At 53.0% G+C, this 24,549-nt stretch overlaps 1 protein-coding gene and 1 pseudogene across 2 annotated transcripts in view; both read left to right on the top strand.

Annotated features, from left to right (window-relative positions):
• LOC308611519 (centrosomal protein of 78 kDa-like) overlaps positions 1-24,549 on the top strand; it is a 739,857-nt pseudogene that overhangs the window by 687,098 nt on the left and 28,210 nt on the right. The gene's annotated exons all lie outside the window — the stretch shown is intronic.
• LOC308611516 (BCL-6 corepressor-like) lies at positions 366-23,598 on the top strand (the record flags this gene model as incomplete). The annotated part of the gene is given in 15 exon segments (XM_081260259.1): positions 366-493; positions 1,813-1,891; positions 2,833-2,892; positions 2,894-4,126; positions 4,128-5,123; positions 5,127-5,762; positions 6,946-7,132; positions 12,551-12,796; positions 13,219-13,461; positions 14,046-14,227; positions 14,523-14,708; positions 19,587-19,753; positions 20,904-21,049; positions 21,723-21,879; positions 23,304-23,598. Coding segments are annotated over 15 exon segments (4,938 nt in total), but the record flags the coding sequence as incomplete, so codon positions are not given.

Genomic DNA, 24,549 nt, shown 5'->3' on the forward strand with positions numbered 1-24,549 from the left:
CCCTGGAATCTAGCACCGTCCACTTTCGATCCAAGTGTGTTCTCCAAAAGGCTGGGAAAGGGGAAGGGAGAAGGGAGAAGGGCAGGTTAAGGGTGTCATGTGCTGTACCTTGAATGGTGTGGCCTGTGGCTCTTGAACTCTCTGCATCCCCAGCGCCTCCTGCCAGGGAAGTTCCACCTCCCTCCTTGAACCTCTGGCTCAGGTGTGTTCCTTTGCTTCTGGCCATCTGTAGAACGTGGAGCAGGGTCTGCCTTCCCAAGTGCATTCTGTATGAAGTGCCTAGAAGGAGGGTTTCTCTTGTTCCCTCTTTGGCTCCTTTTTTATTCAACCTCCTGGGCTTCTTTTTGTTTTAAACAGACTAGACGCTTGAAGAAAAGCTGCCATCCAAGAAGACGACATGCTTTCAGCACACACACCCCCCCGCCCCATATGGGAATGTTCACAGCTGGATGAACAGCGAGAGGGTCCGCATGTGTGGGATCAGCGACAACAGGTAAATGCGCGTGTCCGGCTGAGGCCTGGGGAGAGCGTGGGTCCTTCCTCAGGGCTCCTGAGCAGAGCCCCCCCTTCATGTCCTCACAGCCAGAGTGGGCCCTAAGGGGGTAGGGGGGAGATCTCCTGCCTAGCTGGTGGCCCTTGATTTACAGTTTTAACAGGCAACCTGGCTCAGCGAAGCATTGCCGCCCTTTAAGAGGTTAGCCCCTAAAGCGGCCTTTCAGTGCACTTTCGTCCTTAATTTATTATTTCATATTTACGAAGGAGAATTAATCCCAGTCTATATGCTGCTTTAACTCTAAATGTCAGGAGTGTGGGCCCAGGTGGATCGGCCTTCGATGTGCTTTTAAAACAAATAGTTTGCTCAGTAATAAATGGGACGATAGCCACCCTTCACACCATTGAAGCCCAGGGTTTCTCTGCGTCCTCCGCCACCTGTTAAGCGAGGCCACTGGCTCCTGGTTTCAGTCACCCGGCAGCTCTGTTATGCTTCCTCATCAGTAATTTTGGAGTGCGGGGTAGAGGCAGCTAAGCAGTAGATAATTGAAGCTGCTCTTCCGGGTAATGATGAAACTTCTCTCTGCCGCTTGTCAGTGATTTTATCCTGGGGATTTGGAAGTTGGCACCAAGCACTTTCTTTATCGATGCTCTCTGATAACAAGTTCCAGGGGCAGCCGCAAGCAGCCTGGCACAGATGTGTGGCTTCCCCTGGAGCAGCTGACATTTGTATGATATTAGTGTGTTATCCCCCATCATTTTGATAGAGGCAGTCAAATATGGCTTCATTATCACCATGGAAACCAGTTTCATAGGACATGGTACCTAACTTTGTTTGGGGAAAAGTTTTGAAAGCCTGTCCTCACGGGTAACACAGAAGTGATTGATGTAGCCAGCTCGCAGACTCCAGCCTTGAGGTCCCCACTTTGGCTTTGGACATTGTATTACTTCATTCCTGTCCTCAGGTAGAGCTTATAAGGGTCTGCTAGGACAGCAGAGCCCGGACTGTCCTGCCCGGCCTCTCTGGAGGAAGAATTGTGAGGGTGACGTGGTTGTGCAGACTTCCTGCCTTACCCACCTCGAGGACGTAGCATCTGTGATTTCACATCCCTGTTGCCCTGCCTTTCCTTTGTTTTTCCCAGTCCCGTTGAATCACCATTCGGGGACAACTTTCAATATGGGCCATTGGGGAGGATTTTTTTTTTTTTAAGGGCAGTTGGAAAAACGGAGTTATTAGAAACTGGTCTATTCTGGGGCAATCTATGAAAGATGGATTAAGTGAGGAATGCTTTCATGAAGTTGGTGTGTCCTTCTAAATAGGAAAATTCCTGTAAACGAAGGTGACACTTCAAAGGCTGTACTGGAACTAAGGGAAGACAACCCCTTGAATCACAACGTGGTAAGAGATTAATGGCTTCTGTTGATGTGCTGAGTATCAGTGATCTGTAATCAATCGTGCATTCATTTGCATACCATTAAAGGGCCTTTTGGGGGCGGGGCGGGGTGTTTCAAGGGCAGGGCTGAGTAGAAAGCCTAGGCCGCAGGACGAAGCCTCACCCAATTTCTTCCTGGCTCACTTTCTTGGCTGTGCTCGCCATTTACGTCCTCGTCCCCTGGTGACTGGTGGGATACGTGCCGCCTTTTCTTCGATAAGCTACGTGCCACATCAGTGCTCCCAGCTGGATAAATGTGTAGCCTCCAAGTAGACCCTTAGGGTTTCCCTTCCCAGTAAAATATGAAACAGAGCTGTCTTCAGATACCAGGGAGAGGAAGTCAAAAGACACAACTACAGTTTGACCCATGGCCTCTTTATTGATTTAGAAATGAGACAGCTCAAGTCCTTCATTCCTTACTGTCCCCCTGAAGATTGGTTTTTGTTATGTTAAAGAATGCCTCCCCGCTCCATCCGGGGAAAACGAAGTGCACATCGCCCCGCCCTAACCTGACTGGGGCCTGGGGAGGGTGAGTCCGAGTTCTGTACCCCATGAGGGTGGTTCTGAGAGCAGGGGAGTTGGTATCACCTCAGTTGCAGCAAAGAATTTCTGCTGAGAAGGTGGATCTTCCAGAGTTAATAGATGACTGATTAATGCAGGGGCCTCAAGTCTAAGGGGACCAACGTTTTCCGTGCTTTGAGGACACTAGTTGGACAACGGTGAGGCGGCAGGCAGAGGAGGGTTCTGGATAAGCGGGGGCCAAAGACCTTGTGAATCCTTTAGTTTTTAACCGTTTCGGCTCAGATGTTGAGGCTGATGTCCGATTGAGCTAGTCCGCGGTTTCTCTTTGGGATGGGCTGCTTTGAAGGCATGTCCTCGGTAATACCCATATTCTTCTTCTGCGAAGGTGGACGCGACCACGGCCCATCGGATCGATGGCCTGGCAGCGCTGAGCATGGACCGCACGCACCGGCCTGATCCGGGAAGGGCTGCGTGTCCCCGGAAACATCGTCTATTCTAGCTCGTGTGGACTGGGCTCAGAGAAAGGGCGGGAGGCTGCCACAACCATAGGTGGTCTGGGGTTTTCTTCCGAAAGAAACCCAGAGATGCAGTTCAAACCGAATACACCCGAGATGGTGGAGGCCTCCGCTGTCTCCGGAAAGCCCCCAAATGGCTTCAGTGCTATATACAAAACGCCACCCGGAATACAAAAAAGTGCTGTCCCCACGGCAGAAACACTGGGCTTGGACAGACCTGCCAGCGACAAACAGAGCCCGCTCAACATCAATGGTGCTAGTTACCTGCGGCTGCCCTGGGTCAATCCCTACATGGAGGGGGCCACGCCAGCCATCTACCCTTTTCTTGACTCGCCAAAGAAGTATTCCCTGAACACGTACAAGGCCTTGCTACCTCAGCAGTCCTACGGCGTGGCCCAGCCGCTGTATTCTCTGGTCTGTACCAATGGGGAGCGATTTCTCTACCTGCCGCCACCTCACCACATCAGTCCCCACATCCCATCATCCCTGGCCTCGCCCATGAGACTCTCGACGCCTTCGGCCTCACCAGCCATCCCGCCTCTGGTCCACTGCGCAGACAAAAGCCTGCCCTGGAAGATGGGCGTCAGTCCTGGGAACCCGGTCGATTCCCACTCGTATCCCCACATCCAGAACAGTAAGCAGCCGAGGGTGCCCTCTGCCAAGGCGGTCACCAGCGGCCTGCCGGGGGACACGGCTCTCCTGTTGCCCCCCTCGCCTCGGCCTTCACCCCGCGTCCACCTTCCCTCCCAGCCCGCTGCGGACACCTACTCCGCGTTCCATAAGCACTGTGCCAGGATGTCCACCTCGCCCTCGGTCACCCTGTCGAAGCCATACATGACGGTCAGCAGCGAGTTCCCCGCGGCCAGGCTCTGCAGCAGCAAGTATCCAAAGGCTCCAGAAGGAGCCGAAAGCACCCAGCCAGCTCCCGGGCACACCCGGAAAACAGCAGGTGAAGACAGAAAAGATGGCAGCTCACCTCCTCTCTTGGAGAAGCAGACGGTTACCAGAGGCGTCACCGATAAGCCACTAGACTTGTCCTCTAAAGTGGTGGATGTAGATGCTTCCAAAGCTGACCACGTGAAAAAGATGGCTCCCACCGTCCTGGTTCACAGCAGAGCTGGAAGCGGCCTAGTGCTCTCCGGAAGTGAGATTCCGAAAGAAACTCTTGTCTCCTCCAGGAAATGGCTGTGCTATCTATAGATCTGAGATCATTAGCACAGCTCCCTCGTCCTGGGTGGTGCCCGGGCCAAGTCCTAACGAAGAGAACAATGGCAAAGGCCTGCCGCTGAAAAACAAGGCCTTGGACTGGGCCATCCCGCAGCAGCGCAGTTCTTCATGTCCCCGCATGGGTGCCGCCGACGCCGTGGTCACTAACGTTTCGGGGTCGGTCTCGAGCGCCGGCCGCCCAGCCTCTGCGTCGCCGGCCCCAAATGCCACCGCCGAGGGCAGCGAGACCAGCAGGAGCTCCGTGGATACCACGCCATCCGTCATCCAGCACGTGGGCCAGCCCTCGACCACACCTGCCAAGCACAGCGGCGGCACCGGCAGCAAGGGCGCCAAAGCCAGCAACCCAGAGCCGAGCTTCAAAGCGAATCCCTCGACCACACCTGCCAAGCACAGCGGCGGCACCGGCAGCAAGGGCGCCAAAGCCAGCAACCCAGAGCCGAGCTTCAAAGCGAATGAGAATGGCCTCCCGCCGAGCTCAGTATTTCTGTCACCAAACGAGGCGTTCAGGTCCCCACCAATCCCCTACCCCAGGAGTTACCTGCCTTACCCAGCGCCCAAGGGCATTGCCATAAGTCCCCTCTCCTTACACGGCAAAGGCCCTGTCTACCCTCACCCGGTGTTGCCCAATGGCAGTCTCTTTCCTGGGCACCTCGCCCCAAAGCCGGGACTGCCCTACGGGCTACCCATGGGCGGGCCGGAGTTTGTGACCTACCAGGACGCGCTGGGGTTGGGCATGGTGCATCCCATGTTGATACCTCATACGCCCATCGAGATCACTAAAGAGGAGAAGCCGGAGAGGAGGTACCGGTCCCACGAGAGGACCCGCTACGAGGACCCAAGCCTCTGGAACCGGTTTTCTGAGATACTGGAAGCCGGCAGCACCAAGTTACATCCAGAAGTCCCCGCGGACAAGAACCTAAAGCCCAGCACCAGCTGAAATCAAGGGAAGACCGTTGTCAAGAGTGACAAGCTTGTCTATGTAGACCTCCTCCGGGAAGAGCCAGATGCTAAAACCGACGCTAACGTGTCCAAACCCGGCTTCACAGCTGAGAGTGTCAGCCAGAGTGCCGAGCCCACCAAACCCCCACCTGACCCGGCTCTACAGCCACACCGGGATTTCATTGCCCTGAGAGAGGAGTTGGGGCGCATCAGTGACTTCCACGAAGCCTATACTTTCAAACAGGCTCCGGGCCAGCCAGTCTCCGGCTTAAGCAAGGAGAATGTTCCAGCGGTAACCAACAAGGAGAACCTGGCGACGCCGGTCTCGACTCCATTCCTGGAGCCGACCCTGGGGAGCGACGGCTCTGCGGTCACTTTCGGGAAAACCCAAGAGGATCCCAAACCATTTTGCGTGGGCAGTGCCCCACCGAGTGTGGACGTCACCCCCACCTACACCAAAGACGGAGCTGACGAGGCAGGATCAACCGATGGCAAAGTTCTGAACCCGAAGCCATCTAAGCTGGCAAAGAGAATCGCCAACTCCGCTGGTTACGTGGGTGACCAGTTCAAGTGTGTCGCTACCGGACTGTACGCAGACTCCAGTCAGCTCGGCCGGGAGCAGCGGGCATTGCAGGTGAGCGCCCCCCCCCCCCGAATTTCAGGAGCCTGACCAGTTGTCAGGTTTTTTTAATGTGTGAAGAGGAGGGGGCCGGGGGTATGATAGGGCAGGACACCGGGCTGATTTGGTTAATGAAGCTTAGGATAATTTAAATGTTTGAAATGTGTCCAGTAAGGGGACGTAAGTGGATACTTTAAGTTATTCTGTAGATTTTAAGCGAACTCCACTCGAATGCTGACAACGGAAGTTTTAATTATTGCGAAGGATGTCTAAAAGACTGCATGACATTTACCTATCAATCGCTTTGATTTCTCTGCCGTTACTGTACGTTAACAAATATACCTAAAAGCGCTGCTTAGAGTGCCTTACGTGATACTTGGTGGAGGTGTGTAGCGGCCGCATGTCTGTGAGATTCGTGCAATTTTTTTTCCACCCAAAAAACAAACAAACAAACAAAACAAAAACACAAACCTTGCTTAAAGGGATAGAGTATGTATTTAACTTGCTAGTGAATGATAGATGTTGTATAGGAATTTCCTTAAGATATTTTACTTTTAATTAAAAGACAAATAAAGCCAAATTGTTTTGCAATGTTAAGAAAACAATTGGTTTATGCTTATAAAAATGGATGAAGTTATCTAAATGATCCATTGAGTGCCCATTTTAATTACATACATGGAAGGATTACAAGAGGACAGTATTTTGTCTACCCGCTGCTTACTGTGAGGTCAGTTCTTCAAATTTTTATTACTGGAATCTTCCATAAACCTTTTGAGTTAAATTTCATTTCCAAATATACAAAGGGAAGTTTGTGGGCCATGGTCGTCTTTATTCACTGTGCATTTGTTTTCTTTTCTGTTGTGTTTTTGTTTCGCTTTCTTTGCGTTGTGTTTTTGTTTTGTTTTATTTACCTTCGAAAGAGAATGTCTGTCTGTATGCCACAGTGTATGTATGGCTATACATACACACCACATATATCTCTACATACATATGGCTTTAGGAATAAAGAGTGTGTGACTAGTTACACATAGACACTCTTATGTTTTTATCGTTCAATTTTAAAATATCTCAGTTGTATCATAAATTGTGGTTGGTTTTGGGCAAACTTTTCTTTGAAGATACCTTCCTTTAAGGTAAGGGCAGTGAAATAGCTTTGGTGGTAAGGTGTGTCTTTTTTCCATCTCCGTTCTCTTTGTAGCGTGCAGTGATGCGCTTCTCAGAGTTGGAGATGAAAGAGCGAGAAGGCGGCCACCCCACGACCAAAGACTCCGAGGTGCGCAAATTTAGCCCCGCTGACTGGGAAAGGCTGAAAGGAAGTCAGGACAAAAAGCCAAAGTCGGTTGCCCCGGAGGAGGCCATTGCCGACCAGAACGACAGTGAGAGATGTAAGTGAACCCAGGCGGCTCGCGTGTGGTACCACGTCGGTGGGAACGGGGCGCTTCCGCTCCCAGTGCCGAGGGAGGTGAGAGGAAACAGTACGCTTCCGACGGCCCAGCGTCTGGGTGCTGGCTGTTCGGAGAACGGGCTGCTCTGGCCACCCTTCCCAGCTGTGGATTGCAAGGCTGGTTGTCCTTTGGAGCGTTGCGACATCCAGGAGTGAAGCACCTATGAAATGCTATTTCCTGGCACGCGTCTCCTTTTTCCGGAGCAATGCTAGTCCTGTAGTTAGTAATAGTCTGATACAGTAGAGCAGAGGAATGGCAGTGCAGGACCTCCAGCGTAGCAGGTATGTGTTCTGTTTTGTAGCAGGTACGGACACGGGTTTTTGGTAGCAGTGGAATGGCACTTGCAGCCAGAGCCAGACCCTCCAGAGTGACAGTCTCCTGTGGGAGGGAGTGGAGAGTACTCGGATTCTCCCTCCAAAGGCAGAGGTTTCGTTCAAGTGCGATGAGGGCTGATGAAGGCCCCAGAGAGATGAGCATCATTGTGTTCTGTGGAGGCTCGTTTGCAGTCAGGAGGAGCTGACACCACGCTCCGAGGCCGTGGGATCAACGAGGCCGTTCTTCCCACCAGACGGCTGTGTTCTGTTCTGGAGGCCGAACTGGAGAGAAAGCTCGTGTTGGCCTCGAGTCACACTCTGCGGTCCCCTCAGCTGCTCCCCCACTGGGGTTGACTTCGGGCTTGGCCCTCGAGACTTCCTGGGCTAATGAGATGCGTTGGCAGCAAGTGGAGGTCTTTCTCCCGCTTTCTTCAGTGTGCGTGCTGGTGGCCTGTGGCCTGCAGCCTGCTCCGGACCCCAGAAACCTTACCGGTGATGGTGAGTGAGGGCACCTCGGTGAACGTCGAGGACAGGGTGGGCGTGACATCCTCCTGAGACGGGACGGTCGGGGGTGGTGGGCACGTTTGGGAGGCCCAGGCCCTTGGACCCAGTCGTAGGGTCGGCGTTGGCCCGCACGCTTAGGTCGTGGGTGCCTGATGCAGTTCGGGAGAATTGTGGTCAGCAGCAGCGTGTGCTTCTCTCTGCTGCTTGGAGCACTGCCCTCCCCCAGCTCATCTTTGGGGTCAGACAAAGGCCTGTGGCCAGGGTTCTGGGTAAGCCACAGCGGGAGCGGTGTGTCCTACGTGGCTCCCGTAGAAGGGGATTTCTGGGGCTAGTCAGTGGCGGCCTTACCCGAGGGATGGGGCTCTCAATGTGCCTGGAGTAGACGATTCCGAGCTCCTCCCCCTCGGGATTGGAATGAAAAACGGAGGGTCCAGGCCACCCTGGAGTGAAGCAGCAAGAAGGCCTCCCTCCTTGCCTGTGCTCACAGCTGACATGCAGCCCTTACCCTCCCGAGTGGCCTCATAACTCAGCTCTTGGGAAGTTTCTCAGAGAGATGTGGTAAAAGTGGGCAAGGCCAAGTTCACGGGGATGCACTTTTCTGAGGAGGGGATCTGCCTGTTCTGGGTGGACGGTGAGGGAGGCTGGAGGAAGGCAGCGGGCAGTTAACCGGCCTCGAGTCTTCTCGCCCTTTTCTCCAGCAACGTGGCCAAACCCAGGGTGGCCGCTGCCCTTCACGTCTCAGTGGCCTCACCCGCCCTTCTTCCCAGAGACGTTTGTGTGCGTCCTTCCCAGTCTTTCCTGCTGAGCGTGGAGACGAGAACTCGGTGTGGCTGATGGGGAGCAGGGCCTGAGCCCCAGATGATTCCGAAAGCCCCCTCCCCCCACCGCCTGCCTCCAATCTCAGACTGACCGACGGGTCTCTTCCTGGAGCACCCGGGACATGGCCCAGTGAGCCATGAATGGCCACCATGGGAGGGCAGGAGAAGGGTTGGGGAAGGTGAGGGGCTGCGTTTGAAAGGTTGGGGCAACGGAGGTGGGTTCCCCACCCACCCTCTGTCTTGTAGAAACGTGGGGTTTGTAAATAGCTGGTCAGGAAAGGTCACCTGAAGGGGCCACTGTTCTTACTGCGGCCTCCACGTCCAAGGCCCAGCAGGTGTTCACTCCATTCAGCTGGATATGAATGGGCCTTCTTGTTCTTGGGCCATCATGTCTTGAGCTGATATGGGCTCAGGTCCTTCTCATGGGTGTAGGTGTGGCCGAGAGCCGAGCTGTGAGCACATGGGAGCTGGGGCGGGGATTTGGAGCGGGCAGGGGTCCCAGAGAGGGTCCAGGATGCCTTCAAGATGCCTTCCCCCTTCTGAGGCAGCCCCTACCCATGGAGGGCCCAGGAGCTTCCAAGGTGGTGGGTGCTGTTTGCGTGGCCCTGGTTGTCCTGGTGCGGGTGCATCTTGTTGCTAGGGGCTTGTTTAAAAAAAGGAATTAACTTGAAAACACAGTGGCCGAGATACTCATTTATTCTTTATGATCACATGGGTGGCTGAGTGAAATTTTTATTTTGGAAGTTCACCAGAGTTTGGAGGTTCCTCAGACTTGGAAGTTCATCACTAGGAACCCTCAGTGGCATTTGAAGATGGGGCGGGGCAAGGAGGCACTGGTCCCTTCCTTCTCAAACTTGGAGTAACCATCTCCCTTGCCAAGCACTTGGCTGGGACAGGCCTAGGACCTGCTCAGTGGCAGTGCCTGGCCAGGAGCTGGAGGAAGCCTCAGTCGAGGGGCTTCATGAAACTTCTTTGCTCAGGGAACTTCTCTTCCAGCTGAGCACTTGCACGTTTGTAAACTACTTTGGAACAGAGATCCCCTGCACTCCTTGTGTAGCAGGTGTAACTTTGAACAAGGTTAGCCCTGACTGGAGGTGCTATTATAGTTAAGCTACAGAGAAGGGGATTTTAATCCTGGGGAGCCTTCCAGCAAGTCAGAACCCTCTCACCTTGTTTAGGCCTCACTGGGCATGGCTCAACAGTGGGGAGGGTGCTTTGCTGCCACAGTGACTTGTAAATGTTGCTGTGGTGATGCTTCTGTGAGGTGATGCTATGGTACAATCATAATGAATTTGGGATATATGTGCTGTGAGTCATAGGACCATGCTGCAGGGACCACGTTCACATCTTGCTTAGACTGGGTGACCAAGGGCACATGGCTTCCCACTTTTAGAAGGGCCAAAAGTAGCAATGATGGCAAAGCCTGATGGTTAGGATCCCCGTGTATCTATTTATCTCCCCATCTCCTTTGCCCTCAAGGGTCATCCTCCTGTGGGTCGTGGTTAGAACAGTCTTTGAGAAGCTCCAAGTGACACGGAGCCTCTACCCCATAGCTGGTGGCCATGGGCATCTTGGGCAGTCGGGGTGGGCGTCCTTCAGGGTTATTACTGGCCTGGGTAAGGTCACACTAGCGTAAGGTCTTGGGGGGCCTTAGCTGAGGGGAATTGAGATCTTTGCCCTAAAAGGCTCCGGGGTTGGGGGAAGGGTGGATGGACCTAGTTTGGAAAAAGAAACTTTCAAATTGGACATGGGGGTTCTTAAGGTAGCCCTTCCATTCCTCCATGGATCCCCTCCCACGGAGCTTTTAGGGAAGGCTGATTGGACCAGAGAAGTCCAATGGTGTAACCAGCAGGGCTCACCTCTTAAAATTTCCTACATTTCAGGCCTGAGATTCAGGCTGGTCTGAAAGTCTTGGCATCTTTTGGTTAAAGGGATTTTTCCAGCCTTTCTCTGTGCTGAGCCCGGCCCGTGATTATGAAGCCCACCCTGGAGGGAGGCTAGCAGTAACATTCCCACTTTACAAGTGAAGGGGGCCGAGTTGTAAAGCGGCGCCATTCCTGCCCGAGTGTTTAAGAGGGTCACAGAGCAGCCCGAGTGAGAGTTGCAGCACGCCGTCTTCACCGGGCCTGCGGTAGCCTGGGCTGCATCACCCATAAGCACAGGCCAGGAGTTTGGGGTTTCTCCTGCTGCCATGGCAGGAGACCCTCGCGGTTGGGGTGATTCCACCATTCCGGCAAGAGTAGATGGGGATCTCTCCCACCTTGGGATACCCTTGGAGAAAAGCTAAGTGTGTTCCACCATTGAGAACACAGGTCAGGCTAGCCCAGGCCAGGGTGAGGTTCATCCCCACAACTGGCTGCCATTAAATGCTGGGAATGCCCCCCAAGAGAGGCTGATCAGGGGACCAGCCGGCTGGGCAGAAGTGGGAGTGATACTTGAAGTGGTCTAGGGAGAGGAGGAGGAATGCGAGCAGCATGTGAGGGGTGTGTCCATGATTTCATCTAGAAAAACGGGCTGTGGGAGCTTAGCTCAGGTGTTAACGAAATACCAAACTCATACACCCACCCCCACCCCCGGCCGGTGATGGACACAGGGTCATCTTCGGGGAACTCTTTACCAGCACAGTGATCATTATGGAATTATTTGTGTGTTAGAAACAATGTGACTAGCAAAGCAGTTGAACTGTTTCTTTGGCTAGAGCAAAAGCGAGGAGTAATGTTAGGCTGGGGTGATTGGAGGAAAAGCCCCAAGTGGATGCTAGATTGTGCAGAGGGGACAGGAGCAACACAGGCGGAGCTGGGGTGTGAGCAGTTCAGCCCTGCCCGCCGCCCCCCCACCCGCCCCCCCATGAAGGGGGTTGGAGTCTTGTCTTTGAAATGTCCTTAGATGCTTGTTGCCTGGGAAGGAAGGCGTGGAGACGTGCCAGGTGGGTGACTGGTGTCACTGAGGGCCTTCTTCCTAGACAGGAACTAGGAGCAGCCCCTCGATGGCAGTGAAATGCTTTTCCCCCCACGGGTGTGGAAGGAGGACAGACGGACTTGTAGCAATCTGGTTGAGTTCTTTGAAATTGCCCTTGACCCTTGTGTGTGCACCAGGAAGCCTTTCCTTTCCCTTTGCCAGGCTCCTCTTGCCTTGGTCTCCCCAGCTTCCCAGCCTCCCACCATTCTTTCCGTACCCTTTTTCTTCACCCTCGCCCCTGCTGACCCAAGTGAACATTGGTGCTATGTCTGTGTAGATGGCAGTTGGGGGCTATTTGGTCTGTTGATGACATCAGCCTTTTTTGTTTACTAGCAGCTGTTTCCATAGTCATTTGTAGTTCCGCCCTGATTGGTTGGATAGTCATTTGTAGCTCCGCCCTGATTGGTTGGATCTTACTGTGAGGTCACTCACCCCCCCCTTTAAAAGTAAGCCACCTTGGAGAGTTAAGCAGTTAGGGAGTTACCTCACATGCCTATAGAGAGAGAGTGTAGATGCCTCACCTTGACCCTTGAAGGATGGATTGTGAGTGGGCTACACGCCTCATCTTCTGCTTTCTTTGCTGGCTGTGTTCAGCTGTCCTTCCTTTGGGACGTCTTTCTGAGGGTTTTGTGCTTCCAGCGTGTGAGGCCCCTGGTCTCCAAAGGGGGGTGGTCTGTTGGTAGCAGATTGCCTTGGGCATGGGGGTCCTGCCTGCTCCTGGTGACCTTTGTTCCCTCCTTTCCGGGTTGTCTCCCCTCCCCTAGGGGAGTGTTATGATGGAAGCAAACCTGACCCCTTCGAAGCCCCAGAAGACAGTGATCTTCCTGAGGACATGGACACGGAGCCCCCCAGAGAGTCCCTCACCGACCAGACGGCCCCGGACGCGTCACGCAGCCCCACCCTCCGGCTGAACAGAAAGCGCAAGGTCTCTGGCAATAGGAAGCACACTGAGACCACTGTGCTCCCGGAGAACTCTCTGCTGAAAGCCAAGCCGAGACGGGTCTCCAAAGGTGAGCTCGGTTTCGCTTCGGCCCGCAGGGCACCCTACGGAAGTCCTGGAGCGGAGCAGTGGAAAGTTCCAGTCCCACTCTGGAGCCCTGGGGGGAGCCACTCACACCTCCCCACCCCCCACCCCCCCAAAGCCAGGTGGCGGGGCTGGAGCCCAAAGGTGGCCAAAGGCAAATAGGCCCCCTCCCGAGACTTGGTGACAAGTTCCAGCCAACACAGTGACCACACCCCTCCCCTCCCCCACTCCTGTTAGTGATGTGTAAGACAGTTCGTTCCCCGCCCTGGCGGGCTTCTTCATTAATTTGTAGTTATTTCTCCATTAGCTGACTGGCCTGAGAGGGAAATGACAAACAGTTCCTCTAACCACTTAGAAGAGCCACATTATAGTGAGCTGACCAACCTGAGGTGTGCATTGAATTAACAGGGCTCCATCCCAGAAAGCAGCGCCGCTTGCTGCACCTTAGAGAACGGCAGAAACAGCAGGTGTCGGCAGCAGAGAGCAAACCTGGCCGGCAGGGCAGGAAGGAAGTAACCCAGGCGGTCCAGCCTGCGGTCACCCCCCAGGGCAATAGCATCTCCGAAGAGAAACCTGGCAGGAAAAGGGCAGAGGCCCAAAGCAACAGAAGCTGGTTGGAGGAGTCCCTTAAATGCAGTGACAATGAACAAGGTACGCACGGGGCGGGGGGCGCTCCTGGAGGGTGGATCACCCGCCCTCTGTGGGAAACGGCCCTGGAGGGGACCTGAGGGCCATCCAAGTTGACAAGAGTAGCGTGTGGCGAGCGGGGAGTTTTCTTCCTGAGGTCCTTTCAGCCTGCACACTTCTTATGGAATGGACAGTGAGGTGGGAGCTCGACTTCCTGGGCTGCTCCTCATCACCCAGCCCACGGCTGGGCAGGAAGGGAAGTCTTGGGTGACCCCGGGCGCTTGTCAGTGCCCTCATTCCAGCCTCAGGCTGTCTGTCCCCAGTCGCCCTGTCCCGAGCACCCAGGCCCCCCACGGGTGGGGACGGGAGCGCACGAAGGGCTGGCTTCTGCCCTCTCTTGCGGCCCTTTGAAGCGACTTGCCATTTGGCGTTTCGTGGGTTAGCCCATTTGCCGGTTGAATGTGGGATGATTAAAATATTAGTGCTTTGAAAACATAATTGGTATATCTTTAAAAACTGAATCTGCTCCAACGATCAGTGCTAACAATGGGCTTTTCTTTCCTCACCGGCTACAACTGTGTAACGCCCGCTTCTTCTCCCCCTGACAGATGTGCTGTGCATGGACGAAGAAATGGATCGGCAGCCTTCGCCCCTGCCGCAGAAATACACCGACAACAGCGAGAAACCATCCGCGAAGCGACCGTGCAAAACCAAGCCTTTGAGCCCTCAGGAGCCCAGGCGGGGCTTGCCGCTGCCAGGGGACTCCTACGTGGACAATGCGGATGGCAAGGTACCTCTTGCCCCTGGCTCTCCCCCGCCCCCCGGGCCCATGCAGGCACATCCTGCCTGCCTACTTCTCTGCTTCTGGGGACAAAGTTTTCCTTTTCCTGAACCCCTCCCCCCAAAATGTCCCTGCCCCTTCCTAGGGCACCTGTCTCCTGGGTGGCGGTGAAGTTTCCAGCGAGTAAAAATGCAGCCCCTTCCTCGCGCCCCGCCTCCCTCAGACAGAGAGGAGGAAAAGTGCTTTCCTCCACTCAGGAGCGGCCTGAGCCCAGTTCCACTATGATCTTTCGCCGGCCAAGCAGGACCAGAAGCCCTTGGACCGTTTGCAGCAATTGTTACCATCTTCCCAGGCCTCGCAGCTGACATGCTCAAGCTCCCCTCCAGAGACCACCCAGTCCCGCCCGATGCCACCAGAAGCGCGGAGACTTATTGTCAATAAGAATGCAGGCGACACCCTCCTACAGCAGGCCTCCCGGCTTGGCTACGAGGTGAGCATCCTTGTGGGTGCCCCGGATCAGGATCCACTGGCTGCTGCTCCTTGGGTGGGGGACACACTGGCTGGGGATGGGGGGCGTGTCTCAGAGCCCAGCCCCCTCCACGTGGCGGGCTGGGCTGGGTGTTCCAGCAGGGTGTTTGCGTTGGCTCCCGCTCACACTGCGGGCTCTTTGGTGGCTTGTTCAGTCGTGGTGTGAAAAGAAAGGCAGGCCTCTCTGATGTTCCGTTCCCGTTCAGGCAGGTAGGCTGCTTCGGCCAGTCCGGCTCACTTATCTCTGATATAAAATCTGACCTAACCCAGGGCTTGGCGACCAGGGGAATTTTAATGAGCCCTTTTGGATTCTGAATAGCAAGAAGGAGAGTAGTTATTAGCTCTACTAACTTGTGCTGTTTGGGGCAGAGTGATGCCCCTGTGGGGTAGCGGGTGGGAAGTGTCTGTGCAGAGTAGGGGTGGGAGTGGGGCAGACCTGAGCAGTCTCTTTCTGAGAGGGCACGGGAGCCGAGGGCTGATGGGCGGGGAGCAGGGGTTGAGCCTTGCACAAAACTCCCTGTCCACACTGCTGTATCCCAACCCAGCACGGCTGATGACAGTGATGGCCTCTATTGCTAGAGCAACATAGAAAGATAACTGATATCTGCCTAAGCCCGTGTGATCTGTAGTAACTCCTTTCACCCTTTTAACATGTTCACTTGGGAGTAACGCGTACTAGCCCACTCTCGGATGAGGAAACTGAGCCTCAGAGGGGTTAGCTGATACCCGTACAGGTAGCAATCCAGCAGTGCTCCACAGCCCACCACGCTCCTCAGCAAGACTGGCTCACACTGGAATTGCCCTTTTGACAGTTCAAAACCTCTGTGAGACAGATGACTCTCCATGCCCTGTGCAGTTCCCCCACCATACTTGTCAGTAGCAATTGTGATGTAATAGCCCACAGGGCAAAGGCATTTTTCTGTGCTGGCATCAGCCCTCTGGGAGTTGAATGGTGACAGTAAAATGCGGTTCAGCAGGCTGAGCGTGGAGGTGTGGCTGAGCACTGGGGTGGCAGGACCCAGGCTGGCCCGGAGCCCTGGCGCCCACACCCTCAGCCAGCTCTGTGCCCCTGTCCCCCGTCTCCCGTCGTGTCCCCCCACCCCGGTCCATAGTGCCGTGAGCCCTTGGAAGTGTGCCTGCCTTGGCCCTAAGGCATGACTGTGGGTGGGAAGTTGGAAGCACTAGGGCTATGCTTAGTTTGGGATGTTTTTTTGTTGTTGTTGTGGGTTGAATGTGCTGTTGTTTATATCTACACGTCTCTTGGAGACCTCTCCATTAGCTAGAGAGCACTTTGTGGTAGTTAGCGCAGTTACTTGCAGGTGAAGTCCAAGGAGCACCCAGTTGGTTTCCCAAGAGCTGAGAGCGGGCGCCTAGGAGGACAGAGCAGATGTTGCACATAGTGTTGAGCTAGACCCCCCCGTGGTTGAGAAGATAGTCTCCTTGCTTCCAGCAAACGCTGGAGGTCGGGGGGAGACCCCTAACCCCAACTTTTGGGTTAGGGTTGAGAAAGTAGACTCCCGCTTCCAGCAAATGCTGGAGATGGGGGGGGCGGGGTGCTGCTGCACCCGCCGTGGAGGGCGGGGCTCCGAGCCCCACCTGTGAACTTGGCATCATTTCCAGCAGCCTCCCTTTGGGACCAGAGAGGTCAAAAGACCCTCGTTGGTCCTCTAAGACAGTTTCCATTTTGGTTTGGTGGCTCTGAGGCCTGGACCAAGGGGCACTTGATCCATACTTTTTTAGGCTACCTGGCCTTTGATTGCACAGGAAGCCTTGGGAATGTTTACGGTCGGATTTGTTTTTTTCTTCAAATGTAAATTTCAATATGTAGATTCCACAGATCACCAGTGTTGATGCTGAACATTGTGACAAGTAGATGAACGCTTTCAACTTTGAATCCAAGTTTCTGGGATTTCTCTGGGCAGAATTTTAAATGTTGGGATGAAGGCCCAGTTGGGAGATGTGGCAGCTTCAACCTTTTCAAATTGAAGGACAGTTTGCTTAAGCAGATAAGGGTGTGGTTTGGGAGGGTTTTCCTGAAGTTTTGTCTTCAGCATTCTTGGTTATTTTCTTCTGCTTAGCCAAAGATACCATGTGCAGTATAAAGGCTGTCTGAGCTTTATGTCATGATAATGTGGTTCTGGAAGTTTAGAAACACACTCTGGCTTCAGATCCGCGTTAAATAGATCACTTGCGTGGCCAAAGACCTCAAACCTTTCCCTCCTGGGAAAAAGGCTTCTATTTCTTAGGCTGAAACGCCAGTGTGCAACCACATGCTTGTGCCTTTAGCGGTGATGGTTAAATTTTCTATGAACTGATTAAGTCATGTTTTTAAAAAAGTTAATGAGGCATTTAATTAACAACGTCGGGCTTATGGCCTTTATGGTTACATTTTGCGGGTAATGGCATTCGGCTTATAGCCGCTGAACAGAGAGCTGTCCGACAAAAGCAGTTTGACTTTGCTTGGGAATGGCTGGGCTGCCCTTCAGACACTCCCGTTTATTTCTAGCGGAGAAAATAGACCAAGGAATGTGTTGCGTCGACAGACTCGCCCCGCTTCTTCACCTTTCAGTTAGAGAAAGTGTTGGTGGCGACGGTTGCCATCTATTTAGAGGCCATCACCCTCCTAGCTAGGAGAGTGTAGTTAGCCCACTTGACCCCCAACAGAGAAGGCCTGTGGGATGCTCGTCACAGCTGGATTGCATCCCTCTAACTGGGGCCCTCTTGGGCCTTTTGAATCTTCCCAGCTGACCAGGTACCAAAGACCTGAGTTATAGGTCTAGTACTTCATGTTAATTGAACTTGGGGTTTAATATCTCTGGGCCTCAGTTTCCAAGTGTTGAATGAGGATAGTACTACCTTCCTTTCCTGCTATCTCCTGGGTTCCTGTGGGTGACAGAAGATGTCCTCATCTGGGGAAATGAGAAGCACTGTGTAAATAGTGGGATCAACGTGGTTGAGTTAGGACAGCCCGTGGCAAAAAGTCTGACCTGGCCGTGGGGCTACTGCTGCCTCTGCTGCCATCTTCCGGGAGAAGAGAGTTGACTTACCCATCAGCTTGGACGGCCTTTCATTTCTAGGTACCCTTGAATCTGCCCTAGTAGTGATGAAGGTTTCCAGGTGAAGGCCATGATTGTCACAGCAAATAAACCCTGGGTTGAGTAAATTGATGTGTGCACAGCAGTTGGTGGCGTTCAGACCTGATCCCAGAGCCACGTGACAGGGCCTCTCCCTGGCTGGGGCACACAACTCATTAGCTTGCAGCCGTCCACTCAAGTCTGGCTAGTGAGGGCCTGCTAAAAGAGCAGCAGCTTCATGCGGTATCCTGGATACCAGGGCTTGGGGCAGGTGGCCTGGGAGCCCAGAGGATTGTGGGCTTTCTGGCAGGTTGGGATGTAAACGGAGAAACGCATTCGTGGGCGTGCCTTTTCTCTTCCTCCTCTTGTTTTGGAAGGGAGCTGCTGCAGTGACCTGAAGTAACAGGGCCCCGATGGCCAGGTTTACCAGCATGCCCCATTGGGTTCACGTGGTAAGCAAATGGAACATTCTAGTTCGCTCCCAAGTGAGTGGTCACCTTTGATTGGCGTGTCCTCCAAAGGGCATAAAAGGTTTTACAGAACCCATCTCGCACTTATGAGCAGCTAGAATGACCCCCGTTTTAGGTTTAACAGATAAGTTACCTGAGAGATGTCACAAGGAGGCCTGTTCTGACCCCATCCCATCCCCCCTTACCCAGCAGACCATGTGTTGGGCCACATGCACGTTCTGCCTACTCCCAGCTCTCAGAACCTGACGGCTCTCTGCTGGGCACGACTTACCCAGTATTAACAGTATAACGTGTTTTCTGGTGGCAAATGCTTTCGATGTGTCTGAAAACTTTCTTAAGGTAATAAAACATTGAATAAGTTCCTGCTCTGCTTACTGGGAGTGGTTCATATTAATATTTTAACAAGCCAAAGAAATAAGGTTAATAACAGTGATTCTAATGCACAGTGTTGACACAGAACATCTCCGGGGGCGGGGGTGAACGTTTTATTTGATTCTTGAAATGTGGAGGTTGCAGCCTGTGGTGTATCAGGTTCCTGTCATTAACTTGGGGCAGAATCAGTCTAAAATTTTCATATTTACTTGAGAGGGTGGAGTGAGGCAAAATAGAGGGTGGGGTTATTGGAGGCATTTTGTGTCATTCCTCGAGGATGGAGGGAGAGAGCTTCTCTTTAACTCCACTTAACATACAGACAAGAGCATCTGAGGCCCAGGTTCTGATTTGGGTTCTTAACAAGGGTTGCGAGGATGTAGGTGACCTGGGTGTCCCTGCTTCTCTAAGCTGGGGAATGTTCTCTGGCTGATTTAAGCTCTCTTTAAGTGTTGGTCATCCATACTTTGATCTAAACTTGTGTTATCGTCCACTGCCACTGACTGAACAGACCCATCAAGTGAGAATGGTCTGTGCTTGGCAATGTGTCATCTAAGATGTTAGCAGCCGTGACACCTCTGTACTGGTCACGTCGGCCCCTGGGCTGAGGGCTTCCATCGCTATCCGAATGCGTCCTCTCAGCAGCCCTGTGGAAGCTTGGAGAAGTTCAAGGGTAACTTGCCCATGGCCAGGCCACTGGTGCAGCAGAGCCTTAGACAACACTGTCTGCATCTCCAAGCCCTTCTCACGCACTCTCACCCCCCACCAGGATGCCTGCCGCCTGCCCGCGCCATGGTGGGCTTTTGGCCCCAAGGATGTATGCCTTTGAAAGTGGGCACCGGCAAGCTATGGGGAGGTCACCCTTACAAAGTTCACTGTATGGTTGTCTGATGGTATCTCCTCTCCTCTCCTCTCCTCTCCCCGTAGGAAGTGGTCTTGTACTGCCTGGAGAACAAGATTTGTGATGTGAACCACCGCGACAACGCGGGTTACTGTGCCCTGCACGAGGCTTGTGCAAGAGGTTGGCTCAACATCGTACGACACCTCCTTGAATATGGCGCCGATGTCAACTGCAGTGCCCAGGATGGAACCGGGTCAGTGGCGGTCTTGCTCTTGGCGTGGCCCTGCTGGGGCATAGGCAGTGGTTCTCAGGGTGTGCGGGGAACCCCAGAAGGAAAGATGGAGAGTGAGTGCCATGTAAGCACACTGGTGGCGGAGTCCTCTAGAATGGAATCGGACAGATCTTTCTGGCAAATTTACATAGAACTTTAAAACTCTGTGACGCTCTTATGGACAGAAGTCCCTGAAAATGTTGAGCCTGCATGAATAATCAGGGGTGTTCTCTTTTAAGACCCTGGACTCTCCACCAGCGTCTGTTGAATCTCACTCTTGAACATATATGTGAGTTGAAAGTTGCAGGAGTACAGACAGGTCCAGTGGCAACTGGCTTGATAGGACCTGCCGTGTCCACCCACATCCCCGGGCCTGGCCCCCACTCTGTCCTTGACCTCGGTTTATTGGCCAGAGGCCCATGTCTGAGTCAGCCCAAGCATCTTCCTGGTTGTACCTGGGATGCCACCACGAGGCAGGGCACTGGGGCTTTCCTGACGGTCATAAAATGAGCAAAACCGTAAGGTATTTGGTGGTTCATGGTTTCCAAATAGCATCCTTTCTGGATGGGACTGCGGACAGTGTTCCTGACCCCAGCGGACACGGGCAGGAGGACTCTGTATCCTCCTGAGAACTCGCCCTGCCTGTCGACTGCTTCTGGGCGAGAGGGTTGATCACTCATCTCCAAATTGGTTTCAGGAGAGGTTCCACTTTGCCCCTAGTTTCTTTTACCAACTGCACTTTTTGGGTTTTGTTTGTAATGGTGTAACAATGGCTTCTCGTATCTGCTTCCGTGGTGCTGGGGTTCTTCCCCCCACCCCGCCGTATGTTACCTTCTTACAGTCTGTCACTATTTAAGTTCATTGGAAACATTTTCATCGTGGCCTGAGTTCCTCCTTGGGCCATGCATTAAGAGAGATTTGCATTGAAGAATTAGGCCTGAGATGGTCCCTTCACCTGTCCCGTAAAGGGTTATGTGTTGAAATAACAGAGTAATTTGTCGCAGCGACCGTACACTCACCTCCTCGGTGAAATAGCGCGCCTACGAGGCTTGGCCGCACACGCTCGATTTTGCCCCGTGTCCTTAGAAGCAAGCGTCGCGTGCACGGGTGTAATCCCCCGCACCTCTCCTAGGCCTCTCCACGATGCTGTCAAGAATGATCATCTCGAAATTGTCCGCTTGCTCCTCTCCTACGGTGCTGTTCCTACCCTGGCTACGTACTCAGGTAGAACCATCAAGAAAGTGAACCACAGCGAACTTCTGGAGAAGTTCTTAACAGGTACGGCAGAGGTCAAGACACGGTCTTGTTCAAGCATCTAGACGGTGACTTCACAGCCTTTCACCTGGGTTCCCCCTACCCCCACCCCCCCGTTTACTCTAAGTGACCCTTTACTGGGAAAAGCGGCCCAACGTTAGTCTGTCAAAGAAGAGATACATACTTTGAGTTTTGCGAGGTGGGGGGCTGGAAAACTCTTGGCTAGCCAGGCTAGCTTTTGTTTGGCAGGCTGGGGCGGTGAGGCGGGCAGTCCCTCAGGAAGGCGGGTGGACGCGTGGGGAGGTTTCAGTCAGATACCTGGAGGCGTGTGCAGTGGGACTTGTCAGGAGGTGACACCAGCCCCAGCGTGAGATGTTCCCGAACTCCAGCAGCATTTGCCTCTTACCAGCAGGCGTTATCTTGTTTCTCTCTCTCTCTCTCCCCCCCCCCCACCTCTGCAGACGGTTTAAATAACCTGCAGGCTCCTGACGACGGTAGCCCCGGTTGCTCTTCGGAGTTCTCTGGCAGCTCTGTGTGTGCTGAACAGCCTTGTTCGTTTCAGTTGGGCTTCTGGGGGTGGTGGTGGTGCTGTGAGCAGGACTTGCTTGGGAAAGAATTTTTCCAGGGTCCTTTTTGGCGAACAGCTGGAATCTTGCTCCAGCTTACTGACCTCTCTCTTGTTTGCCCCCCCGGTTAGAACCAGATGATGAAAGTGGTTATGATGTTTTAGCAAATCCCCCAGGACCGGAGGACCAGGATGACAGCAACGAGGCCTATGGTGACCTATTGGAATCTGAATTTTCCGAAGACCCCCTTTTGCCGTGTTATAACGTCCAGGTGTCCGTCGCTCAGGGGTGAGCGTGGCCAGCATGTGGTCAACAGCCAGCCCAGCTGCTCTGTGGGGTGGCAGGAGTTAGAAATCCCCTTCAGTAGATGAGGTTGGCTGGGTTGGGGGGTGAGTGAATTCCTCACCAAGTGTCCACCGACCTCACATAATGCAGTGGAACTTTTCCAGAAAAGTTTGGGGGTGGGAGGGCTCCCCAGCCAACTGCCCTCATTGGAACACACCCCTAGAGCCCAAAGGACACGGGAGTCAGCGACTGCAATTGCACAGTTTCAGTCAGTAAACTCTTGGGGAAGGGATCCTCCCCAAACGGCTACCATAGGGGCCTTCCAAGGCGCGTGAGGTCCACGGGACGATACTGATGTGTACCCGCTTCTCGTATAAGATTAGAGAAAGCCGTATGTGGCACCTGGGATCTTATGTGTCTTCAGATTTGCATAGATCGAGTCTTGTCCCCACGGTCGGGCCACTGTGCCCCATGACCAACCCTTTGGAGTGAACACATCAGGAGACCTTGCTCTGCTGTGTGTTGACCCCGGTGCTTAAGGAGTAGCATCCTCCTTGGACTCTGAGGCTGGGAACGTGTCTGCCCTTGTGGTGACATTCTATTCGGGATAGAGATGATAAAGCGTGGCAGGGTATCAGGAAGGATTGTACCACCTCCCTTCTCGAAAAAGCCTCACTCCCGGCAGCATTGAGAGGCAGGTTGGAGGTGTGGGAAAGGCAAGGAAAGCCAGGTGACCTCGAGTGTTTCTCATGCTCTCTCCGTGAGGGCCGGAGGAGAGGAGAGGTCAAAGAGGTGTTTGCCATCTCCCTTGGGTTGGCATACAGACTGGTTTTCCCCAGTGACTAGAACGGGGTGCACTTACTTGTAGAGGGGTGACCTGAGTTGTGACCAGAGCCAAGGCAGCACTGGGGTGGCCTGCAACGAGGCTGGTTCAGGGGCGCTGCTCCTGCTTTTGTCTAAGTTGGCTGGTCTGCCCTAGGTGGTCTCTTAACACATGCACATGAGTCCAGAGTTCCCCCGCTAGAAGTAGATCTTCCGGGCTTCCCTGGTGGCACAGTGGTTAAGAATCTGCCTGTCAGTTCAGGGGACACAGGTTCGAGCCCTGGTCTTGGAAGATCCCACATGCCACGGAGCAACTAAGCCTGTGCGCCACAGCTACTGAGCCTGCACTCTAGAGCCCGCGAGCCACAACTAGAGAAAGCCCGTGCGCAGCAACAGGCCCAATGCAGCCAAAAATAAATAAATAAATAAAATTAAAAAAGAAAAAGAAGAAGTAGACCTTCTAAGGACAGTGAGAAGTGGGGTGGGGGTGGGGTAATCAAAGTGGAAGTAGCAGGCCCTTTCACCGCCAGGAGACGGGTAGTTCATAGTTGGGAGCGCCTCTAATTTTGCCGGAAACTCAAACCACTGTCCTTTCTCTGGTGTAGGCCTCGTAACTGGCTGTTGCTCTCAGACCTGCTCAAGAAACTGCAAATGTCCTCCTGCATATTCCGCTGCAATTTCCCAAATGTGGAAATCGTCACCATCGCGGAGGCCGAGTTCTGCCGGCAAGTGTCAGCAAGTCTCTTATTCTCTTGCCCCAAAGACCTGGAGTCCTGTAATCCAGAAAGTAAGGAGCTCTTAGATCTGGTGGAGTTCACGAACGAGCTTCAGACTCTGCTGGGCTCATCCGTGGAGTGGATCCTCCCCAGAGACCTGGACTCAGACGACAACTGGTGAGCTCGCCAGGTCCCGCCGTGTACAGTGTGTCATGGTGTTAATCCTTGTGCATATGTGTCCTAATACGACTATTTCTGTAAAGAAAGGACACTATGCACTATGAGACACGACTCCAGTCGGAAGGACTTCAAAACATGTTTTTTTCTTTTTAAAATTTTAAGTCAGTTTTTATGAAGTTGTTAATAAAGTTTCTTTACTTTTCAATGTACACATGCTTTGGAATATGTTTGTTTTTACTCGGAACAATTGTTTCTTTTCTTTTTTAAGGAGAAGAAAAAAAAGGCAAAGGAGCTCCACACTTTGACTTAATTTCATACAAAGCTCCGACGACAGAGGCCATAACTGTTGAGAGTTGCTTTTGGGGCAAATTAAACCAGTAAAATTTTAAACTCTTCCTCCATATTAAAGGGATTGAATAAATTGGCCACTTTGGTGCACCTGCGTCCTGCGAATTGTCCAGTTGGAGATGGAGGTTTAGGAAGTGAGTTTCAGTCTTGTTTAAGTCTCTTCCCATCAGACTGGTGTCGTGATTTCCTACACACCATGTTACTTCCTGTCTACCTTTCCTTGGTGTTGTTCATGCCTGGATTGTCTCCTGTACCTGCTCAAACCTTGGTCCATTCTCATTTGTACCATGGAAGTTTGTCATGCCGGATACTGTCAGAACTAATTTTACTTAAGTTTGCGTTAAGGTGCAAAGCACATGTTTTGTATATTTTCTGTTTTTTGTGTTTGTCTATATTTTATGGTTTCGCTTCAAGAAATTTTATGGGAAGGGAAATAGCAAGATGTAAAGAGCAAAAAAGTCATCATTCTCTTTCAATTGTTAGAACATCTATCTGCAATCATAATTATGATGCACTGTGGTATGTGTTAAAATAGTAAATACATGTAACGTCCCGTAGGAGCAGCAAACTCAGTGGTGTTGGTGAGGGTGTGTCATGGAAGTAATTA

This window comes from Mesoplodon bidens, assembly GCF_964165515.1.
Source record: "Mesoplodon bidens genome assembly, contig: HAP1_SCAFFOLD_120, whole genome shotgun sequence".
NCBI lineage: Eukaryota > Metazoa > Chordata > Mammalia > Artiodactyla > Ziphiidae > Mesoplodon > Mesoplodon bidens.